Consider the following 21834-nt stretch of genomic DNA (forward strand, 5'->3'; position numbering starts at 1 on the left):
ACAGGTAGTGCTCAACTTACAACAGTTCATTTAGTGACCTTTCAAAGTTACAACGGCACTGAAAAAAAGCGACATATTTTTTTTCCACACTTTCAACCATTGCACCATCCCCCAAGATCACGTGATCAAAATTCAGAGACTTAGCAGCTGGCCTGTTTTTATGACGGTCACTCTTTTTCCCGGGGTTGTATGAACACCTTCTGACAGCAAAGTCAATGGGGAAGCCAAATTCACGCAACAGCTGTGTTATTTAGCAACTGCGGTGGTTCGCTTAACAGCTGGGGCAAGAAAGGTAAAGTGGGACAGAGCTCACTTAACAACTGCCATGGTTTAGCCACAGAAATTTTGAGCGTAGTTGATGTTGTAAGTCCAGGAATATCTGGTATACATTATTGCTACCCCCTTTATTTATTTGTTTACATGCATGAGGTAAAGGTTCTCATACGTGCTAGTCATTTCCGGCTCTAGGGGGCGCCAGTGCTCATCTCCGTTACAAAGCCAAAGTGCCAGCGCTGTCCAAAGACGTCTCCGTGGTCATGTGGCCGGCATGACTAAACGCCGAAGGTGCACAGAATGCTGTTACCTTCCCACCAAAGGTGGTGCCTATTTTTCTACCTGCATTTTTTACATGCTTTTGAACTGCTAGGTTGGCAGAAGCTGGGACAAGTAACGGGAGCTCACTCTATTACGCGGCGCTAGGGATTCGAACCGCAGAACGGCCGACCTTTCTGATCCACAAGCTCAGCGTCTTAGTTACTGAGCCACCGCGTGTCCCTTTTGTTTATATGCATAATCCATCCCAATTTGACTAACTCTGCGTTAGTCTGAGCAAAGCGTAATCTTAAAAGCAATATTGTATAGGACAGGGGTGTCAAACTCAAATTTCATTGAGGGCCACATCAGGGTTGTGTTTGACCTCGGGTGGGCCCCGATGGACATGACCAGCTCGGTATCACTCATGTCGGGGGCGCCTGTGGTGGCTGCCAGCAAAAATGGGCTCCCGGGCTCCGTTTTTGGCTGCACCGGCCTCCTGCAACCCTCTGCCACCAAAAACGGAGCTCAGGAGGGCAGCCCTCCTGAGCTCCGTTTTTGCTGGCAGAGGCACTGAGGGCTAGTCCATCACTGTTTCCAGGGTGTCCCCCCGGGCCAGATCTAACCACTCTGCAGGCTGGATCCAGCCCCCGGGCCTTGAGTTTGACACCCCTGGTATAGGACATAAAGTGTTGGACAGTAGTGAGGAGGTTGGGGAGGAACCTGGGCTAGTCTTGGAGGCTGAGGATGGCTATGATGAGGGCTCTGCATCAGAGGCAGAGGTGGGGCCAGGGCAGGCTGGCAGTCATCAGCTGCCTTCAGACTCAGACAGCAGTGAGGCAGGGGAGTTTCTGGAACCAGTTGCCAGCCTGCACATGTGCAGACCTACCAGAAGACAAGAACAATTGAGAAAGCAGGGTTGACTCGGGACTAAGCCCGCGCCTTGGAGATGATTGGCCCCTCCCATAGGGCATAAAAGAGGAGCGAACGGGATGTGAGCTTTTTCAGGAAGCAATTAGTTTGTCTGGTCGGTTCAAGCTTTGAAAAGTTCTGTTTGACTCTCTGTCAAGTTTGGTCTTGCTCTGCATTTGGCAATTAGTTCTGTGGCCGCATTCCAAGTGCGATAAGGTGGGTGTTTATAAACATTCCCCTGAAAGGCTGTTTGTGAAGCCTTGCAGGCTGTGAATGAACGTAATTTACAGCCTAGATCAGAACATGGATGTCCCACCGTGGCCTGAAAAGCTGTTGAATCAGGCGATGTTTGAACTGTTGTTTTATAAATAGTGTGGGAGATCTGTGGGGTCCTTGATGCTCTCTGAGCTTGGTGGTTTTTTCTTGCAGGTATTTCATTACCAAACTAGGTAACATCGCCAGTGGGTCACCTGTTTGAATTGCAGGTTTCCCCATTGGTGCCTGTCTTTGTCCGTTTGGATCTTTTCCTTAATAGGTGTTCTTACGTGCGTGCGGGGTTTTTCCTCTTAATCCAGCGTTTCCTAGGCCTGTGATGGCAAACCTATGGCACGCATGCCACCTGTGGCACGCAGAGCCATTTATGCCGGCACGTGAGTTACTTACCTCACTACACACGCGCGTGCCTCACAAGTGATTTTCGGCCGGTTTGAGGCCTTTTTCGGCCTCCCAAAGGCTTGAGGAAGGCTTCTGCAGGCCGAAAACTAGCCCTGTTTCGTCACTTCCTGTTTTTCTGAAAATACCAGAAGTGATGAAATGGAGCTAGTTTTCGGCCTGCAGAAACCTTCCTCAAACCTCTGGGAAGGCTCCAAACTGGCTGGAAGTCAGCTGTGAGGCGCAGTGCAGGTAAGGGGATGGTGAGGGTGGGTGGGTGGGGATTGCGCACGCATGCGTAGGAGGTGGAGCGCATTGCCTTTTGGGTTGCTGGCACACGAGCGTGCAAGCACGTGAACAATTTTTGTCAAAAGGACCCCAAAAAGGCTAGCCACCATTGTCCTAGGCCGACTGGAGACTTCTGGGAGTTGAAGTCTGTTAGGTATAACATTGATACCCAACAAGGTTTGGGTGGATAAATATATAAACTAAGGTATCATAGTTTAAGTGTTTGTAACTTTAAGCACCACACTGTATGTAATTAGCCAATTAAGGGTGCGGTTAGAAACTGCAATAAGAGGAAGCAGGAGAAAGCTTGCTACTTACTGACTACTGCCTACTGTTTACCGTTTGCTGTTTACTGTTTACTGCTGTTTACTGCTGGATACAACTGTTTACTACTGTTTTACTGCGACTGTCTACTGTTTGATCGTTCTACTGAATATCCAGCGTTATCCTCTGGAGAAAGGCATCGGAGGAGGAGAAGATATCTTTATCAGCTGATAAAGATATAGTAAGGACTATTATCTGGACTGAGTTAGTGAGTCTTACTGAATGGATATATTGTGAATGACATACGGACTGACTGACAATGCCTAAACTCTAACTGGATTAAAAACTATTTAAACTACAAACAGTGTTTGTGTTCAGTGTGTATACTCTAAAACCCTTCCTCTCTCATTTGGCTGCCTGGCTTGACTGCTGCTGCATACTCTGCTAGGGGTTTATCCCCAAATACTAACAAAGTCCACTCATCTTACAGTGGCTGAAGTTGAGAAACGTTGTTCTAACCTGTGCGTTTTCGTGTGCTTCTTTTCCAGCTCTGAACTTCATAAGAATGGCCAGAAGATGCCAGGTTTCAGCATAAGGGGACCCCTGCGGGGTGCGTAAACTAGGTAAGCTCCCATTACACGTGGGCTGGACACAACTGCAAGGACTGCAAGGCTCTTGCTTATTGTTTAACAGCTTTTTGTGTTTTTAGTGACACGAACCTGAGGAAAGCTTTGCTGGACAAGGTCACAGGCTGGTCAAGATTCAGGGCTGTATGTCATCCAGTGGATTGGTTCCTTTACAGTAACATACTTCCCCTGATTACCCGTTAACTGAGATGAAAATAGAGATTAGTATGTCCTGCAGATGCTAGGTATCTGTCCGTCTGTCTGTCTGTCTGTATATCTCTAGCTTTCTAGGTATATATATCTTTCTCTCTATATATATATATATCTCTATCTCTATCTGTATGTCTATCTCTATCTAAATATCTCTATCTCTATATCTATCTATCTCTATCTATCTATCTATCTCTATATCTATGTATATATATGTATATATCAATGTATATATGTATATACGTCTATGTCTATCACTATATCTATCTATATCTCTATATGTCTACCTCTATCTAAATTTCTCTATATCTATCTATATCTCTATCTGTCCATCTATGTCTATCTCTATCTATCTCTATGTCTATCACTATATCTGTCTCTATATCTATATCTATCTATCTATCTACATCTACAGTAAATCTGTCTATCCCTATATCTATCTATATCTATATATAGATATAATCTGTTAGATATATAGATATAATCTGTATCTTTCTATATCTATCTCTAAATCTATCTATCTCTATGTCTATCTCTATATATGTCTGTCTATCTATCTATCTATCTATCTATCTATCTATATCTAATCTAATCTAATCTAATCTAATCTAATCTAATCTAATTATCAATCATCTACAGGTAGTCCTCAACCCACAACAGTCTATTTAGTGCCTGTTTGAAGTTGCAACGGCACTGAAAAAAGTCACTTAAGACTGTTTTTCACGCTTAAGATCTTTGCAGCCTCCCCGTGGTCACATGATTAACATTTGGATTCTTGGCAACTGACTCACATTTATGACCTTTGCACTGTCCTGGGAGTCATGCGATACCTTCTTGCGACCTTCTGACAAACAAAGTCAACAGGGAAGCCAGATTCACTGAACCACCATGTGACTAACTGAACAACTGCAGTGATTCCCTTAACATGCATGGCAAGAAAGGTCATAAAGTGGGGCAAAACTCACTTAACCCATTTCTCACTTAGCAACATAAATTTTGGACTCCATTGTGGTGATGAGGACTACCTGTAACTAGCTACAGGTAGGCCTTGGCGTATGACCACAACTGAGCCCAAGATTTCTGCTGCTAAGTGAGACAGTTGTTAAAGTGAGTTTTGACCATTTTACGACTGTCATGCCTCTGTTGGAGTCTGACTCCAAGGGAGAGATTGAGCAGCTGACAGTGAGTGGGAGTGTGGCTCCGATGATTGTGGAGGAAACTGGGGAAGGGCACAGGCTGGCTGGGCATTCAGAGGAAGACCCAGGCCCATTCCCTCTTCATCCTAAGGCACACAAGGATGGAGCAGATAAGGGAGAAATGTGAGTGGCATGGTCTACAGGGGAGGAAGGGGCCCTGATCCCCTTCAAGGGCTGCAGCTGGGAGGACTGGTTAAAAGGACAAACTGCGCATGGGGAGACAGTTGTTAACTGAGGTTTGCCCTATTTTTGCGCCCTTTCAGTTGCTACAGGAATCACCAGTGTCATAAATATGCAACTGCCAGTTTGTCAAGTCTCTGAATTTTGATCACATGACCATGGGGAAGCTGCAAGTGTGAAAAACGTTTATATATCATTTTTTTTAAGTGCTGTTGTAACTTCTAAATGAACTGTTACAGGTCAAGGACTACCTGTGATGACCCAGGACGTGGCACAAAGGCAACACAGTCAGATAATCAATAAGAGTCCCTTTAATAGCTCCAACTTTGCCCCCAGTGTCCAGGTTACCTTCTGGCTGGAGAAAAACTCTCCCAGGAACAGCCTTTAACTGCAAGGAATCAAGTCCAAAACATGGTCAACAAAAACTGTAATCTGAAGTCCAATCAAGCCCAACTGAGCTAATTAGTTTGGCAGGACAGGAGCAAGAATGCCAGACTTGAAGGCACGGCAAAACTCACATTTCCCAGCCAGGAACACAGATAAGCAAAGTCAACACAAGATAATGTCACATTTGCTCCCAGCAGCTGCTACATACAGCCTGCATTTCTTATAAACTTGTTTGATGAGTGGTGCGGTGGCCTAGAGGTGGAGTTCTCGCCTCACAATCAGGAGGCTTGAGAGTTCAATCTTAGCTAGAGGCAGATATTTCTCTCTCTTGGCATACTGAGAAAATATCTGCTGGAAAAAACAAAACTCTGCATTGGCAACGGGAGGGGCATCTGGCCAGTAAAAACTCAGCTCCATTCAGTTGCCCAGACTCCACCCTTGTTCTGACCCAACCAGGTTCCCAAAGAGCAAACACAAAGGCAGCAGCCCCCACCTTTTAAGGTTTAATGACAAATTCTGTTCCTTTACAGATAAAAGGTTGCTTTCCACTAATTAGCTCCGACAAGAAAGAGCCTTGCCGAGTTGTTCATCAATGCTGCCAAAAACCCAGAGATAAGAACTAATTTACAAGATTCTCCAAACACAAACTAAGATGTCCACAAGCTGAGCTTCAGAGCTTCTTTGCTTTCTGCAAAGAATGCTTTTTCAAACCTGGCTTTTATCCTCTTGAGGGAGGGGCCATTAGCTGACAGCCTTACTCCCGAGTCGCCTGTGCTGCTGTAACTGTTCTTTCCTCCGAGTAATCCTTCGTGCACGTGCACTTGGCACAGGCTCCTCGGGAACCTCCTCATCACTGCTGCCAGCCCCCACAATCTATGAAGGCAGCAGTCCGCTCCCTGATGGTCCTGGCCCCTCATCTGAGTCCTTGCTCTCCTCAGCCATCTGCTACCTGCTGCCGGCTAACCACAACAACCCCGCAAGGGATTATGGGGTCATTAAAAGAGGAGGAGGATTGCTTTCTGTTTGAGGTTTGTCTCCTTGGTCTCAACCTTGGCAACTTTTAAGATGTGTGGACTTCAATTCCCACAGTTCCCCAGCCAGCCTCACTGTGTTGACTTCTTTACCGACTTTTTTTCCAACAGGGATTTGGGGTGGCTAAATTGTTGAGGGATTCTTAGTTCCCTCTCCCCTTCTGTTTTTGTTCCCATTCTTCAGGTAAAAGACCCCTGATTTGATTCGTTTGGAGATTCGGGGTGCCCTTTTAAGACAAAGCTTCCATCCCTCTCCGCCTCTCCTTCTGGGAAAAACAGTCCCGTTGCCAAGTTGTGGCCCTTCGTTTCCCGAATCTCTGGCATTTGGAGAGAGAGGGAGGGAGGGAAGGCCCTTTGCGAGCCTCTTTCCAGGGATGTCTGCAAAACGGGCCTCGACGCCGAGCCTTCAGTTCCAAGGTCCCTCAGAGCAGGGAGCTCCCCGCGGAGCGAAAATGGAAGACGAGGAGCCCGAAACGCCGGATCCGGAGGAAAAGTGGAGGGGCAAAGCGATGGCTTCTCGCCGCTCTCGAGAAAAAAACGAGAGGCTGCTCAAAGCGAGGACGGCCCAGCACAAAGTCCATCACAACGCCGCTCGTTCCCCTCGTTCGGGGTGGAGGAGTCTACTGCGCCCCACCGAGTTACAAGACCGGCGGAGATTCTCTCCCTCCGCGGAGGGGCCGGCGGTCACCCGCCTGTGGCCCAGGGGTGGCCGCGCCAGCCGGCACCCTGTGGTCCTGAGCGAGGAAAGCTCGGAGCCCCAAAACCTCTTGGACGCGGGAGAAATTGGGGAATCGGGGATGGTGAAGGTGAAGGAAGAAATTCTGGGAGACGACTCAGCCAGCATGGAGATGAAACGCCAACGTTTCCGCCAGTTCCGCTACCAGGAGGCCGAAGGCCCCCGTGAGGTCTGCAGCCAGCTCTGGTATCTCTGCCACCGGTGGCTGAAGCCGGAGAGACACACCAAGGAGCAGATCCTGGAGCTGCTGATCCTGGAGCAGTTCCTGGCCATCCTGCCCCCGGACATCCAGAGCTGGGTCCGGGAACACGAACCCGAGACCTGCTCTCAGGCGGCTTCCTTGGCTGAGGATTTCCTGCAGATGCAGCGGGAAGTGGAGAGGAAAGAACAGCAAGTAAAAACATAGTTTCAGGAGGAGGGTTGTGTTTTTTGGGGGGTGATGTAAAGCAAGGGGCTTGATAAGAGTCTTTCTAGATCCCCCCTCCCCATTAAACCCTGGGTCACAGTCCCCAAAGAGGCTCCTGAAAAGCCCAACTGGCACCAGCCTTGTTCTGTTGTTGCTCCCGACCAATAGGGATTTATTTATTTAGCAGAGGTGGAGAACGATGGCCGCTTTATGGGCTTGTGGACTTCAACTCTCAGAAATCCTGAGGCAGCATGGGGAAACATGGCCCCTTCAGGACTTTTAAACTTCAACTCCCAGAATTCCTGAGCCAGAATGGGGAACGATGGCCCCTTTATAACTTTTAAACTTCAACTCCCAGAATTCCTGAGCCAATATCGGGAATGATGGTCCCTTTATCGCTTGTGGACTTCAGTTCCCAGAATTCCTGAGGCAGCACGGGGAAAGATGGCCCCTTCATGACTTTTGGACTTCAACTCCCAGAATTCCTGAGACAGCATGGGGAAAGATGGCCCCTTTATGACTTTTAAACTTCAACTCCCAGAATTCCTGAGCCAATATGGGGAACGATGGCCCCTTTATGGCTTGTGAACTTCAACTGCCAGAATTCCTGAGCCAGTCATAAAAGGGCCCTAGTTCCCCACTCCTGATTTAAGGCAATGTTTCTCAACCTTGGCACCTTTGAGATGCAGGGACTTCAACTCCCAGAATTCCCCAGCTAGCAAATTCAGATGGTTGAAAACTGGTTCATACTTATGACCCATTACTGTGTCCCAAGGTTATGTGATCACTTTTTGCAACCTTCTGACAAGCAAAATCAATGAGGAAGACTAACTTATCAAGTGCAATGATTCACTTAACAACTGTGGCAATAAAATGGGGCAAAACCCACTTGTTTCACTTAGCAGCAGAAATGTTGGGCTCAATCTTATTACAGATTAACAGAGTTGGAAGGGACCTTGTAGGTCATCCAGTCCAACCCCCTCCCCAGCAGAAGAGCCCACACCATTTCGGAAAGATGGCAGTCCAGTCTCTTCTTGAAAGCCTCCAGTGAGGAAGCTCCCACCACTTTCTGAAGGCAAAGCTGTTTCACTGGTTGATCTTGGCTGCTTTAAGACGGCTGGACTTCAACTCCCAGAATTCCCCAGCCAACATGAGAGTTGAAATCCATCTGTCCTAAAGCTCCATTGTGGTCATAAGTCAAGGACTACCTGTAACCCATCAATAAAATATTGCTAGAAGGAATGAAAGGAAACAGAGAAGCATAACTTATAATATTTTATGCAGGTAATCCTTAACAACCACGGGATCTTTTTCTGCTTCAGGTGCTCGGGCTGTTTGAGATGGATAACGAGGTTTCTCCAGAGGCCGAGGCTGAACAGCCTCCATCCGTCGCGGTGCCAGAGCCTCTTTTCCGAGAAGCCAAGCGAGAAACCGACGAAGAGGAACACAGCAATTTAGGTAACATTCCCAATTCACTTGGTTATGAGGCTCATCTTGATTTCTCGGTCTCTTTTGGGTCTTTGGAGCCAATTTCAACTCTAACTGGTTTTTGTATGTGTGTGTGTATGTGGACTTTCAGCTCGGATTGGAAATGAGAGAAGTACAAATTATTCCTGTAAAGAAAAGAGTAAAAGTAGAAATTATGACCATTGCAATCTTCCTGTGGTTAGATGATCAAAATTGGGGTGCTTGGCAACTGGGATGCATTTACGACGGTTGCAATGTCCCAGAGAGTCACATAATTGCCATCTGTGACCTTCTTGGGCAGGGGTCTTCCAACTTGACAGCTTTAAGACTTGTGGACTTCAGCTCCCAGAATTCCTCTTCCAGTCATGTTAGCTCAGGAATTCTGGGAGTTGGTCCACAAGTCTTAAACTTGCCAAGCTTGAAGACCCTTTGTGATGACCCAGGGCATGGCACAAAAGCATTAAAGTCACAAAAAGTAGGTAAAGTCCCTTTAATACCTCCAACTTGGCCCCCAATGTCCAGTTATCATTGGCTGGAGAAAAAACTCTCCCAAGAACAGGTTTTAAAGGGAAGAAATTCAGTCCGAACCCAAAGGAAAATAAATTATAAATAAAAACCAACACAAACCACGCTGCAGCAATTATGAGACAGGGAAGGATAAGGAATTGCAGACTTCAAAAGATAACGAAACACACACAGTTGAGAGGATGCCAGAACCCAGATATGACTTGAGAAACAAAGATAATGCACGCTTTGCTTCCAGCAAGGTGCTGTGCACAAACGCCCTTTTTAAATCCTGTTTTCCCAGCTGCAGCTAATGAAGGGAATCAGGGCCCTTTCCTCCCCTGTAACCCACGTAACTCACATTGCTCCCTTCTCCGTTCCTCCCTGCGTGCCCTAGGATGAAGAGGGGGTGGCCCTGGGTCTTCCTCTGAATGCCCAGCCAGACTGTGCCCTTCCCCTGTTTCCTCCGGAGCCACATTCCCACTCCCTGTCAGCTGCTCGATCTCCCCCTCGGAATCAGATTCCAACAGGGGCATGACACCCTTGTTCTTGGGGGACTTCCGAAAAGCAAAGTCGAAGGGGGAGACTGGATTCGCTTAACGACCATACAATTCACTCAACCATGGCAACACGGTTAATGACCACGGTGACAAGCGGCGTAACAATTTCTTTAAACAATTGTGTCACTTAGCAATGGATGTTCCAGTCCCAATGATGGTCGTAAGCTGAGGACGACCTTAGAGTGTCGTGGAGGGAGGAACAATACGGAAGGTTCTTAAGAATGTCAAGGCCTCCGTTCCCTGCCAAGTTGTTCCCCCGGGGCAGCTGATCCGCTTTGTATGGATGTAGTAGACTTACTCCATTAAATAAGGGATGAGCGGTTAATTTTCCCAAGGGGCCCCCCTGAGACACTGGGACTGTAGTGGAGGGCATCTCTGCCTCCGCAGGAATTTGACCTCACATGGGGGCTGAGTCCCTCTGGCAAGCAGCTCTTTCCTTCTCTCCACTTAATGACTGCAATAGGGGTTGCAATCGTTGAGTGAAGCAATTACATGGCATCTGGCTTGAGCCGGGGGTTGGACTAGAACACAGTTCCCCAACCTTTCCGGGTTGGTGGCCCAGAGCGGGGGGGGGAGGCAGGAAAGGGGATAGTTTTGTGAGAAGAACAGGCGCAAGGGTGGGATTCTACTGCTTCGGACTGGCTCGGGCAAACTGTTTGCCGAAATGGTAGTTGAACCGACAGGCTGGCACTCACCCCACCCCTCCCAGGAGTCTCCACGCGGCCTGATTTGGAAGTAAGTGCAGGGTCCGCGCAGAGGCTATGGGAGGGCGAAAAACAGGCCTTCTGAAAGTCCAGAAACGGGCCTGTTTCTGGCTTCTGGAGGCCCTCCGGACTCTGAGGGAGGCTATTTTTGCCCTCCCAGAGGCCCTCCGGAAGCTTCCGGACTCTGGGGAAGGGGAAAAAAATGGCCAAACCGGAAGTCCAGAAACAGGCCTGTTTCCGGCTTCTGGAGGGCCTCCGGAATCTGAGGGAGGCTGTTTTCACCCTCCCAGAAGTCCTCCAGAAGCCTCTGAACTCTGGGGAAGCCGAAAAACGGCCAAACCGGAAGTTCCGGAAGACCAGAAACGGACCTGATTCCGGCTTCTGGAGGGCCTCCGGATCCTGAGGGAGGCTATTTTTGCCCTCCCAGAGGCCCTCCGGAAGCTTCCGGACTCTGGGGAAGGGGAAAAAATGGCCAAACCGGAAGTCCAGAAACAGGCCTGTTTCCGGCTTCTGGAGGGCCTCCGGACTCTGAGGGAGGCTGTTTTCACCCTCCCAGAAGTCCTCCAGAAGCCTCTGAACTCTGGGGAAGCCAAAACGGCCAAACTGGAAGTTCCGGAAGACCAGAAACGGACCTGATTCCGGCTTCTGGAGGGCCTCCGGATCCTGAGGGAGGCTATTTTTGCCCTCCCAGAGGCCCTCCGGAAGCTTCCGGACTCTGGGGAAGGGGGAAAAAACAGCCAAACCGGAAGTCCAGAAACAGGCCTGTTTCTGGCTTCTGGAGGGCCTCCGGACTCTGAGGGAGGCTGTTTCGCCTCCCAGAGGTCCTCCAGAAGCCTCTGAACTCTGGGAAGCAAACGCCAAACCAGAAGTTCCAGAAGTCCAGAACGGACCTGATTCCGGCTTCTGGAGGGCCTCCGGACCCTGAGGGAGGCTGTTTTTACCCTCCCAGAGGTCCTCCGGAAGCATCTGGACCCTGGGGAAGGCGAAAAATAGTCATCCCAGAAGTTCCAGTAAGCCACACCCACCATGGCCATGCCCACCCAGTAACTGGGCAGCGGACCAGTTGCTGGGATTTTTGAATCCCACCCCTGGGCAGCCGAGCACCCCAATACTCGTGTGAGTGGGGCTGCGAGCGCCCGTGACACTCGCGCAAGTGAGGGTTGTTGCGAATAGGCTGCAGCCCGGCATTGGGCCGCAGCCTATAGGTTGCGGATTAGAAGACTTCCAAGGTCCCTTCCAACTCTGTTATCCTGTTATTCTTTTAATAATGGCTTCATTCAGTGACTGAAGATCCTGATCTCAGCTGTGGTCATAAGTCGAGGACTACCAGTACTTAAGTGGATTGAGCATTTCCGCACACGTGGGTGTATACAGAACTGTGAAAAGGTTCTAAGCAGTTATGCAAAAGTGCTGTAAATTAAAAACACTTTCAGAAATAGAAGTGTTAATAGTTTATTTGTGTCACTTAACAAAAAGGAAAGAAAATGAACAGAAGAGAAATCCAGATCAAGCCAATATTTGGTGTGATCACCCATTGTCTTCAAAACAACATATTTATATTTATTGTATAAATAAATACAAATATTACACAGAGAGAGATACATAGATAATAGGTAGATAGACAGACAGATAATAGACATAGATGATAGGTAGATAGATGATAGATTGATAGATGGATAGATAGATGATAGATAAATAGACAGACAGATAGTTAGATGATAGACAGACAGATGGATAGACAGACAGATAGATAGATGGATAGATGATAGGTAAATAGATAGACAGATAATGTGATGACCCAGGGTGAGATACAAAATAAACACAGTCACAAATAAACAGCTGAAGCCCCTTTTATTCCTTCACTTTGCTTCCAAGCTCCGAATATCTTTGAGTGGAGACAAAAAACTCCCACACAACAGTTACAAGAAGGAGGAAATGCCGTTTAAATTATAAAGAGTAAAAAAAACAACACAAGCCAGGCAAGAAAAGGGCTGGAAAACGTCCACAGATATCAGAACACACACTGGGAAGGACACCAAACTCAAAGAGGAACAATAAACTAGAGATATTTCCACGCTTTGTTTCCAGCACTCGCCCATACGCATGTCCGTCCTCTTATCCAGTTACAGCTGGAGCCCATGAAGAGGATCAAGGCCCTCTCCTCCCCAGTAGACCACATCTCTCCCTTATCTTCTCCTCCCTGCATGCCCTAGGATGAAGAGGGGATGGGCCTGGGTCCTCCTCTGCCCAGCCGACCTCTGCCCTTCCCCAGCCTCCTCCACAACCTCCGGAGCCACACTTCCATTCCCTGTTGGCTGTTCCTCCTCTCCCTCAGAGTCAGACTCCACCAGGAGCATGACACTAGATAGATAGATAGATAGATAGATAGATAGATAGATAGATAGATAGATAGATAGATAGATAAATCTGCGATGAAGGTGATTGTCGGAGGAGCGAGACCGCGTGGTAGACCTAAGCAACGCTGGATGGACACGATCAAGGCCGATCTAGAGATCGCGAAGGCAGACCCGACATACGTGGCAGACAGAGAGGCGTGGAAGCAGTACTCAAGGACATTAGCGGACCTCGCCAGAGCGCGAGACAAACGCTGAAGAAAAAGAAGAAGATAGATAGATAGATAGATAGATAGATAGATAGATAGATAGATAGATAAGATAGATAGATGATAGATAGATAGAGTGAGAGAGAGAGTGAGAGAGAGAGATGATAAGATAGATGATAGAGATAGGTAGATGATGGATAGAGAGAGAGAGAGAGATAATAGATAAAAGAGAGATAGAATGATAAATAGATATATATTGGCTATATAAAGCTCTTAACACTCAACAGCATATAAATCCAAGAAATAAAATAAGCTGACAACTTCTTTGTCTCCTTCCTCTGCTTGGCCCTGCAGGATCTCTCAGGCAGGTGGAACCGCGGAGAGGGCCCCCTCTCCCCCTTTATCCAGAAGAGGGCAGCTCGGATGACGAAGGCCTGCTGGACCTGGTCTACGCCACCAACCTCGAGCTCCACAGCCGGCGGCCTCCCCGTCGAACCCGCCTCATCCGGATGCGCACCCACGAGCTCCAGGTGTCCGACGAGGAATGCCTGACCCGCTTCCGGCTGGACCGCCAGGCCATCCAGGACCTGTGCACTCTCTTGGCCCCCTACCTGGATGGGGCGTCTGCGAGTCGCCGGCACATCCCGACGTTGCAGAAAGTCCTGATAGCCTTGCAGGTTCTCGGCACGGGCTCCTTCCAGCGGATGACAGGAGATAACCTGCGGGTGTCCCAGTCTTCCGTCAGCCGCTGCTTGGATGCCTTCCTGGAGGCCATGTTGCGCCACGTCCACGAGCACATCACCTTTCCCACCACTGACTCGGAGCTGCGACGGACCAGGGAGGCCTTCTTTGACATCGCAGGGTTCCCCAACGTCATTGGGATTGTGGACTGCACCCACGTGCCTATCATCGCCCCCGCAGACATGCCGGCGCTGTACCGGAATTGCCACAACTTCCACAGCCTGAACGTGCAGGCCACTTGCGACGCCTCGGGTTGCTTCACTCACGTCTTGGCCAAGTTCCCCGGAAGCGTCCACGACGCCCGCATCTTCCAACTCTCCCAGTTGCAAAGGCTGCTGGAGTCGTGGCCGGAAGGGAAGGGGTGGCTTCTGGGTAAGCACCTCCTGGGGTGGGGTTGAGCTGTCCATTTTTGAAGCAGGGACGGTTAGGACGTGGGAAGGGAAGGGGGAATTCTCAGAGTAGGGGTAGTCCTCAACTGACGGTCATAATGGAATCCAACATCAGACATGATATTCTTCCGATTAAAATCGGAATTCCGATTTTTTTTGGAACCTCCCCCCCCTTTCTCCCCCCCTTCTTCTCCCTCCTTCCCCTCCCCTCGGAGGCCCCGAGTCAGGAGTTGCTACCGCTGGCGCGACTCTGCGTGGCTCCAGTCCCGCGTTGCCTCAGGAAGGAAAGGCAAAAGGAAGAGCCGCGGCGGCGCTTGCAACGGCAGCAGCGGCTCCTGGTTTTGCCTTTCCCTTCCCGAGGCAACGTGGGACTGGAGCAGCGCCGGCGGTAGCAACTCCTGACAGCCCCAGCCGGATACCTGAGCGGAGCGAGCGGAGCCCGGGCAGGCAGGCAGTGTGAGCGGAGGCCGGTGAGCGGCAGGAAAAGGGAGCTGGGCAGCGATTTCTTGGGGGGGGTCTCTTTTGGCCGGCCCCGATTTTTTTTTTTCAGAGGGGAATATCATGCCTGAACATTTTTCTTGCTAAGTAGACAGTTGTTGTTTTGCCCCCGTTTTACGATCTGTCTTGCCACAGTAGTTAAAGAAGTCGCTGCCGTTGTTAGGAGTAAACGTGGCTGTTACGCGAATTTAACTTGACTTCGCTTTGTCAGAAGGCGGCAAAAGGGGATCCTGTGATTCCAGGACTCTGTAACCATTCTAAATAAAAAAAGAGGCCGAGACTTTGGCAAAAGGGCAAAGAAGGACAACTAAGATGGTTAAAGGCCTAGGCTACAGGGGTCCTCAAACTACGGCCCGTCAAACCATTAATCCGGACCATGAGGCTGCCCTGCCCTCATTGCGCCACTTACCCACCAGCCCCCACCCTGCTGGAGGCTGAGGTGGTCAAAAATGGGAAGCACGGAGGCCAAAAACAGGCCCATTTTTGGCCTCCAGAGAGAGAGGGAGGGAGGGGGAGAGTGGGAGAGAGAAAGACACACACACACACACACACACACACACACACACACACACACTGTCAGGATTCCGGCCCTTAATTCCCCATTTAAATCATGAGTCTCGAGCCAAACTTCCAAAACTTCAAAAGGATTTATTGGGAGTAAACATGTCCGGCACTGGCCTGGGTGTAGCCAACTCTGAGACACATCCTTCGTTGTCACCCTTGACCCTGGTTTTTTCCCCCACCCCCTGGGTGTATTCATATTCTCCAATGGGACATATCCATAGCCCAATATTTCTATGGTCTTTTTAGAGTTGCCACACACACACACACATACACACACACAAAACACACAAAAGGCAGCCACATCCCTTCACTAACCTGCTTTCCACCCCCAGGAGCATAACAAATTAAAGTTTAATTTGTGTGTTTTGTTTAATGCTAAATTGCCCACGCCCACCCAGTCACATGATCACCTAACCACGCCTACCCAGTCACATGACCACCTAGCCACACCCACTAGCCCGTCCAACACCCTTAAAAGTCTGAGGGACAGGAAATTGAAGGAATTGAAGGAAATTGAAGGACAGGAAAGTTTGAGGACCCCTGGCCTAGAGAGTAAAATATATGAAGAACAGTTGCAGGTATTCGGGTTTGGCTAGTCTAGAGAAAAGAATTAGGGGTGACATGATAGTAGTATTCCAGTATTTGGGGGGCTGCCACAAAGAATAGGGGGTCAAATTATTCGCCAAAGCCCCAGAAGGCAAGACAAGAAATTCATCAAGGATGGAAACTTATCAAGGAGAGAAGCAACCTGCAATTAAGGAGAAACTTCCTCACGGTGAGGGTAATGAAACCAGGGCAACAGCTTTCCTTTAGGGTGCTTCATCACTGGAGGTTCTTAAGAAGAGACTGGACAACCTGTGACGACCCGGGGCGTGACGCAAAAATAACAAAGTCACAAAAGTAGAATAAATCCCCTTTAATGCCTCCAACTTGGCCCCGATGTCCAATTATTCTCGGCTGGATATCAAACTCTTCCAAAAAAAAAAGAAACAGCCTATGGAGGAAGTAAATGCAGTCCGAACCCAAAGTAAAGATAATTATAAATAAAAAAACAACCAACACAAACCACACTGAAGTAATTAACACGGCAGGCCAGGGTGATAAATTGCAGACTTCTACCAGATAACGCAGCAAGCACAGTTGGGAGGAAGCTAAAACCCAGACAAGCTTCGACAAGAATAATGCATGCTTTGCTTCCAACAACTTTGCTTCCTTTTAAACAGTCCTCCCAGCAGCAGCCCATGAAGGGGATCAGGGCCCTTTCCTCCCCCATAGACCACGCCACTCACGTTTCTCCCTTATCTGCTCCTCCCTGCCTGCCCTAGGATGAAGAGGGGATGGCCTTGGGTCTCTGAATGCCCAGCCAGCCTGTGCCCTTCCCCAGTTTCTTCCACAACCTCTGGAGCCACACTCCCACTCCCTGTCAGCTGTTCCATCTCTCCCTCGGAATCAGGCTCCAACAGGGGCATGACACAACCATTGGTCTGAAATAATATAGGGTCTCCTGCTTGGACACGGGGCTGAACTAGAAGACCTCCAAGATCCCTTCTGGCTCTATTCTGATTGGATAAATATGAGCCAGTTGCCAAGTGACTGAATTTTTATCATCATGATCCTGGGGGATGCTGCAGTGGCCATAAGTGTGGGGAAACTATCCTAAGTACCTTTTTTTGAGTGCCGTTGATAACTCTGAGCGGCCACTAAACGAACCATTATAAGTCGAGGGCTACCTGTACCCCTTGTATGCTGACACTTGCTTCCTCTCTTCCTCAGGCGACTCGGGGTATCCTTTGCGGCCTTTCCTCATGACCCCGCACCCTGACGACGGCCCTGAGCCCGTGGCGCGCTACAACGCAACCCACAAGACGACGCGGATGGTGGTGGAGACGGCCTTCGGGCAGCTCAAGATGAGGTTCCGCTGCCTTCACTCCACAGGGGGGCGCTTGATGCTCCGCCCGGAGAAAGTGGCGAAGGTTTTTGTCGTCTGCGCCATGCTTCACAACATGGCCTTGAGGCGCCAGCTGCCCATCATCAATGGAGGACAAGGGGTGGACACTGAGGTCCCTGTGCCTCCATACCTGGAGACCGACACCATGGTCGAACAAGATCCTCAGGGAGTAGAAGTCCGGGATCAGATCATTAGCACTTATTTCTCACAATAAATGAGCTTTGAATAGACGACGCGCAGTCGGCGTGTCTGTTCTTCCCTCTGTGTGTGTGTGTGGGGGGGCGCTTCTGAGAGGAGACAAAGGGTTGTGTGATCGCACAACTGCCTCCCCTGACCTGGAAGATCTTCTATAGCAGGAGTCGCCAACCTTTTGGACCTCAGGGACCACCAAACTCATAATTTTAAATCCCGCGGACTAGAGACCCTGGGAAAATCCCCCAAAAAGTCTGCAGGAAAATTTCCCACCCCATTTTCCTACCGATCGATCATTCTTTATTTGGGATCGCAGGATACCATCTCCAGGTCTGTTCTCTGGGTGGGAGAGAGAGAGACTTTTGGTTTCATGCAAGGAAAACAGCAGAAGGAACAGAAGTCTGTCTTTCCCCCAAACCACCATAAATGACTTGTCGTGCTGGTGCAGCCTCTTGGAGCAGGATGCCTTGCAGGATCCTAAACACTCGTTTCTGGCAGGGTTTGGGGGAGAGAAAGAAAGATTTTTGCTGCTTTCCTTGCGTGCAACCAAAAGCAGAAAAAGAAAGAAGCAGTCCAGTGGCCACTCACATGGGGCAAATCCCCTCACTCCGCCCTTTCCCCCCTCCCCTCACTACCTCGTGTTGTTCGCGACGCTAGCCTTGTGTTCCCGTGGGCCATGTGCGTGACGCAGCCTTGTGTTCCCACGCAGCCTGGATTAATCGCTTTGGGATCTGCAGACCACCAAAGGGCCACCAGTGGTCCCCGGCTCACTGGTTGGCAACCACTGTTCTAAAGCAGGGGTGTCAAACAGGTAGCCCACAGGCCAGATGCTTCACACGCAGGCCATGCTCACCCCGGCTCTGCAAAAAGGCAAAAAACTGTTGCGATATGTCACATAATGTCATGTGTTGTTGCGTAGCATCATCATCATCATCTTAATGACACCATAATCCCTTGCGGGGTGGAGTCTGGGCAATCAAATGGAGTTGAGGGTATACTGGCAGGATGCCCTTCCTGTCACCAATATGGAGTTATATTCGGCAGATATATTCTTATTGTGCCCAAAGAGAGAAATATCTACCTATGACACTGGTGGCTAACCTTTTTGGGCTCTTGTGCCAAAAATTGAGTGCGCATGAGTGCACGCGCATGAGCGTTCCAGCACCCAGAATGCAATGTCCCCTGCGCATGCACATGCAATGCCCCCCGCCACCCCCTTACTTACACTGCGCCTCACAACTGATTTTTCGGCTGGTTTGAGGCCTTTTTCGGCCTCCCAGAGGCTGAATAATACGCCCGTTTCGTCACTTCCGTTTTTACAGGAAGTGGCAAAATGGGCCTATTCATCCTGAAAAGCCTAGCAGAGGCTTTTTCCAAGCCTCTGGGAGGCTGAAAAAGGCCTGAAATCAGCTGTGAGGCATGCACAGTGAGGTAAATTTGCCTACAGCTCGCGTGCCGGCACAAATAACTGCAATGCCACTTGTGGCACGCATGCCATAGGTTCGCCATCACGGACCTAGGATCAAACTCACAGCCTCCTGAGTGTGAGGCGAGAGCTCCACCTCTAGCCCACAGCATCACTTTAAAGCCGTGATGGTGAACCTATGGCACACAGGCCAGAGGTGGCACACAGAGCCCTCTCACTGGACATGTGAGCTGTCGCCCCAGCTCAGCTCTGCCGCGCATGCGCCAGCCAGCTGGTTTCACGTCTCTAACGTCCATGCGGGGGGGCATGCAGAGGATGTATGCGTGAGGGACACGTGCACAGGAAGGTGGGGTATGTGCGCAGGGGTGGGGAATGCCACACGCATGCACAAGGATGCCCGTGCAGTGCATTTTGGGGATGCGTGCATGCTTTCGGCACTTGGTGCTGAAGAGGTTAGCCATCGCTGCTCTCAAGGCTGCTGCATATGCCCAACACAATTTTTTTTAGGAGGAGGTTAGGGCTGACAGAAGTTGATCTCACAAGCTGGGCATCTCCTCAGGTTTTATGCTACGGAAAAGAGATGCAAAGAACTGGGTTTGGTGCTCTTTTGGATCGCGTGGCACGAAACTCTTAGGAAATAGCAGAAGATAATGGGACGTTGAGCATTCCAGAAGTCGTAATTTACAAATATTCAGTGGAATGTAAGTGTTGAAAGAGTTCTTCAAATCATCTAATTAAAAGAGTTTCACCAACTGGGGGACTGTCAGGTGAGCCGGCTGGGGAATTCTGGGAGTTGAAGTCCACACATCTTAAAAAAGTCCCCAGGTTTGAAAAACTCTTTGTTGTGTTCAATGACAGGAATTAACGCAAACATCATACCATCTACAGGTAATCCTTGACTTACAACAGTTCATTTAGTGACCAAAGTTTGAAAAAAAAAAGGGCACTGAAAGTTACAGCTCTTTTTCACACTTATGACCAATGAAGCCAATGCACTTATGACCAATGCATGCCCACGGTCACATGGTCAAAATTAAGATGCTTGGCAACTGACTCATGATGATTGTGGTGTCCCAAGGTCATGTGATCCCCTTTTGCGACATTCTGACGAGCCAGGTCCATGGGGAAGCCAGATTCCCTTAACAACCGTGTTACTAATTTATGATTCCCTTAACAACAGTGGCAAGAAAGGTCGTAAAATGGGGCAAAACTCACTTAACAAATGTTTCACTCAGCGACCTAAGTCCTGGGGTCAATTATGGTTGTAACTCGAGGACTACTAGTATGTTGTGTTTAGCTGGCAGCAGGTGCGGACAGTTGAGGAAAGCGAGGACTCAGATGAGGGGCCAGGACCATCAGGGAGTGGACTGCTGCCTTCAGAGATTGTGGGGGCTGGCAGCAGCGATGAGGAGGTTCCTGAGGAGCCTGTGCCAACTGCGTGTGCACGCAGGATTGCTCATAGGAAAGAGCAGTTACAGCAGCACGGGTGACTCCGCAGTAAGGCTGCAAGGTAATGGCCCGAAGCAAAGACGTTTTGAAACTTAGCCTCGTGGACATTACAGTATCTTAAGTTGGTATTTGAAGATTCTTGTGTTGTGAAATATTTTATCTGTTATTCTTGGCAGACTAACACCGTTTTGGCAAAGCTCGTGCTTATCAAAGTTAATTAGTTTACTTTTAACCAGGAATTCGTAAGAATCATTAAAAGGTTTCTGTTCTCTTTGGTTCGTGTTTGTTTTATTGGAAAAGGGTTTGGGTCAGAACATAATATTTCCATCTGGGACCCATCATCCACAACTGAAATTTTTTTTTTACACCTATCATAGTGCTACTGGTTGTGCCAGATGGGTGTTGCGGCTCAGCATTGCGAGATGGGGGCAAAAAGCAAAGGCTCGCAGCCTGCATAGGTATTAAATTTGTTTTCATTCCCCAGAAAGATCATGGGTGTCTAATGCACAAGGATTTTATTTGGAGGTAAAAACTGTTTTAACTACACTCAGGTAAGTGTGCACGGATTTCCAGCTTGAAACATGCCGCTTCCACCATTCTCAATGGACAGTAAAAACACTCAATTCGATGCCTCTCATCAACACCTAAGCCATTATAGGTAATCCTTAACTTATTACCATAATTAGGTCCTGGAATTTCAGTCATTAAGTGATATGGTGTTTAAGTGAGACCACACTTGATTTTACAATTATTTCTCTTGTCGTCCATCAAGCTGGCTTGGAAAGGTTGCAAAATCATGATCAAGATATCCCAAGTGCTGTAAATGCCAGCTGGTTACTAAAGATGAACAGAGTTGGAAGGGACCTTGTAGGTCATCTAGTCCAGCCCACTGCCCAAGCAGACCCTGCACCATTTTTGACAGATGGAGTCTAGTCTCTTTTTTTTTTTGAATTTTTTTTTTATTTTTAAAAACAAACATAAACATACAAAACATAGAACATAAAAACATAAAATATCTTTTTTGAAAGCAGTCTGATCCCGGGTTACATCTCTTCGTGCAGACACAAATTCAAGTTCATGCTCATTTTTGTATTCCATTCCATATCTTATTATCATTCTACATTTTCTATATAATTTCTTCTCTCTTTCAACTTTCTTAATTTTATTTTATTTATATCATCTCAATTTAAATCATCATGCTTATATTCTTTGTCTGTCCTGCTTCAGCTGTCTATTATCTTTTCTCATTAAGCAAAATTTCTCCTGTGATCACTAATTGGAGTATGATGCCTTTATATCTTTCCCCTAAAATTGTAACACTTAATGTAATACATAATTTCCGTTCGGATTCTGTTTGGTACATTCTAAAATTACACAATGTATTTTTAAAAAAGAAAAAATTGTAAATATA

The 21834-nt window shown here is 48.4% G+C and overlaps 1 protein-coding gene across 1 annotated transcript; it reads left to right on the forward strand.

Moving 5' to 3' along the window:
- The first annotated feature begins 6384 nt into the window (after positions 1–6384).
- Positions 6385–17586, forward strand: LOC148131741 (uncharacterized). The gene is made up of 4 exons (XM_087953029.1): positions 6385–7406; positions 8741–8876; positions 13571–14329; positions 17182–17586. The coding sequence occupies exons 1-4, from the start codon at positions 6651–6653 to the stop codon at positions 17568–17570; spliced, it is 2040 nt and encodes a 679-aa protein (XP_087809155.1). The 5' UTR covers positions 6385–6650; the 3' UTR covers positions 17571–17586.
- The last annotated feature ends 4248 nt before the right edge of the window (positions 17587–21834 follow it).

This window comes from Notechis scutatus, chromosome 2, assembly GCF_049901735.1.
Source record: "Notechis scutatus isolate UNSWTSFEM ecotype Mainland chromosome 2, rNotScu1.2, whole genome shotgun sequence".
NCBI lineage: Eukaryota > Metazoa > Chordata > Lepidosauria > Squamata > Elapidae > Notechis > Notechis scutatus.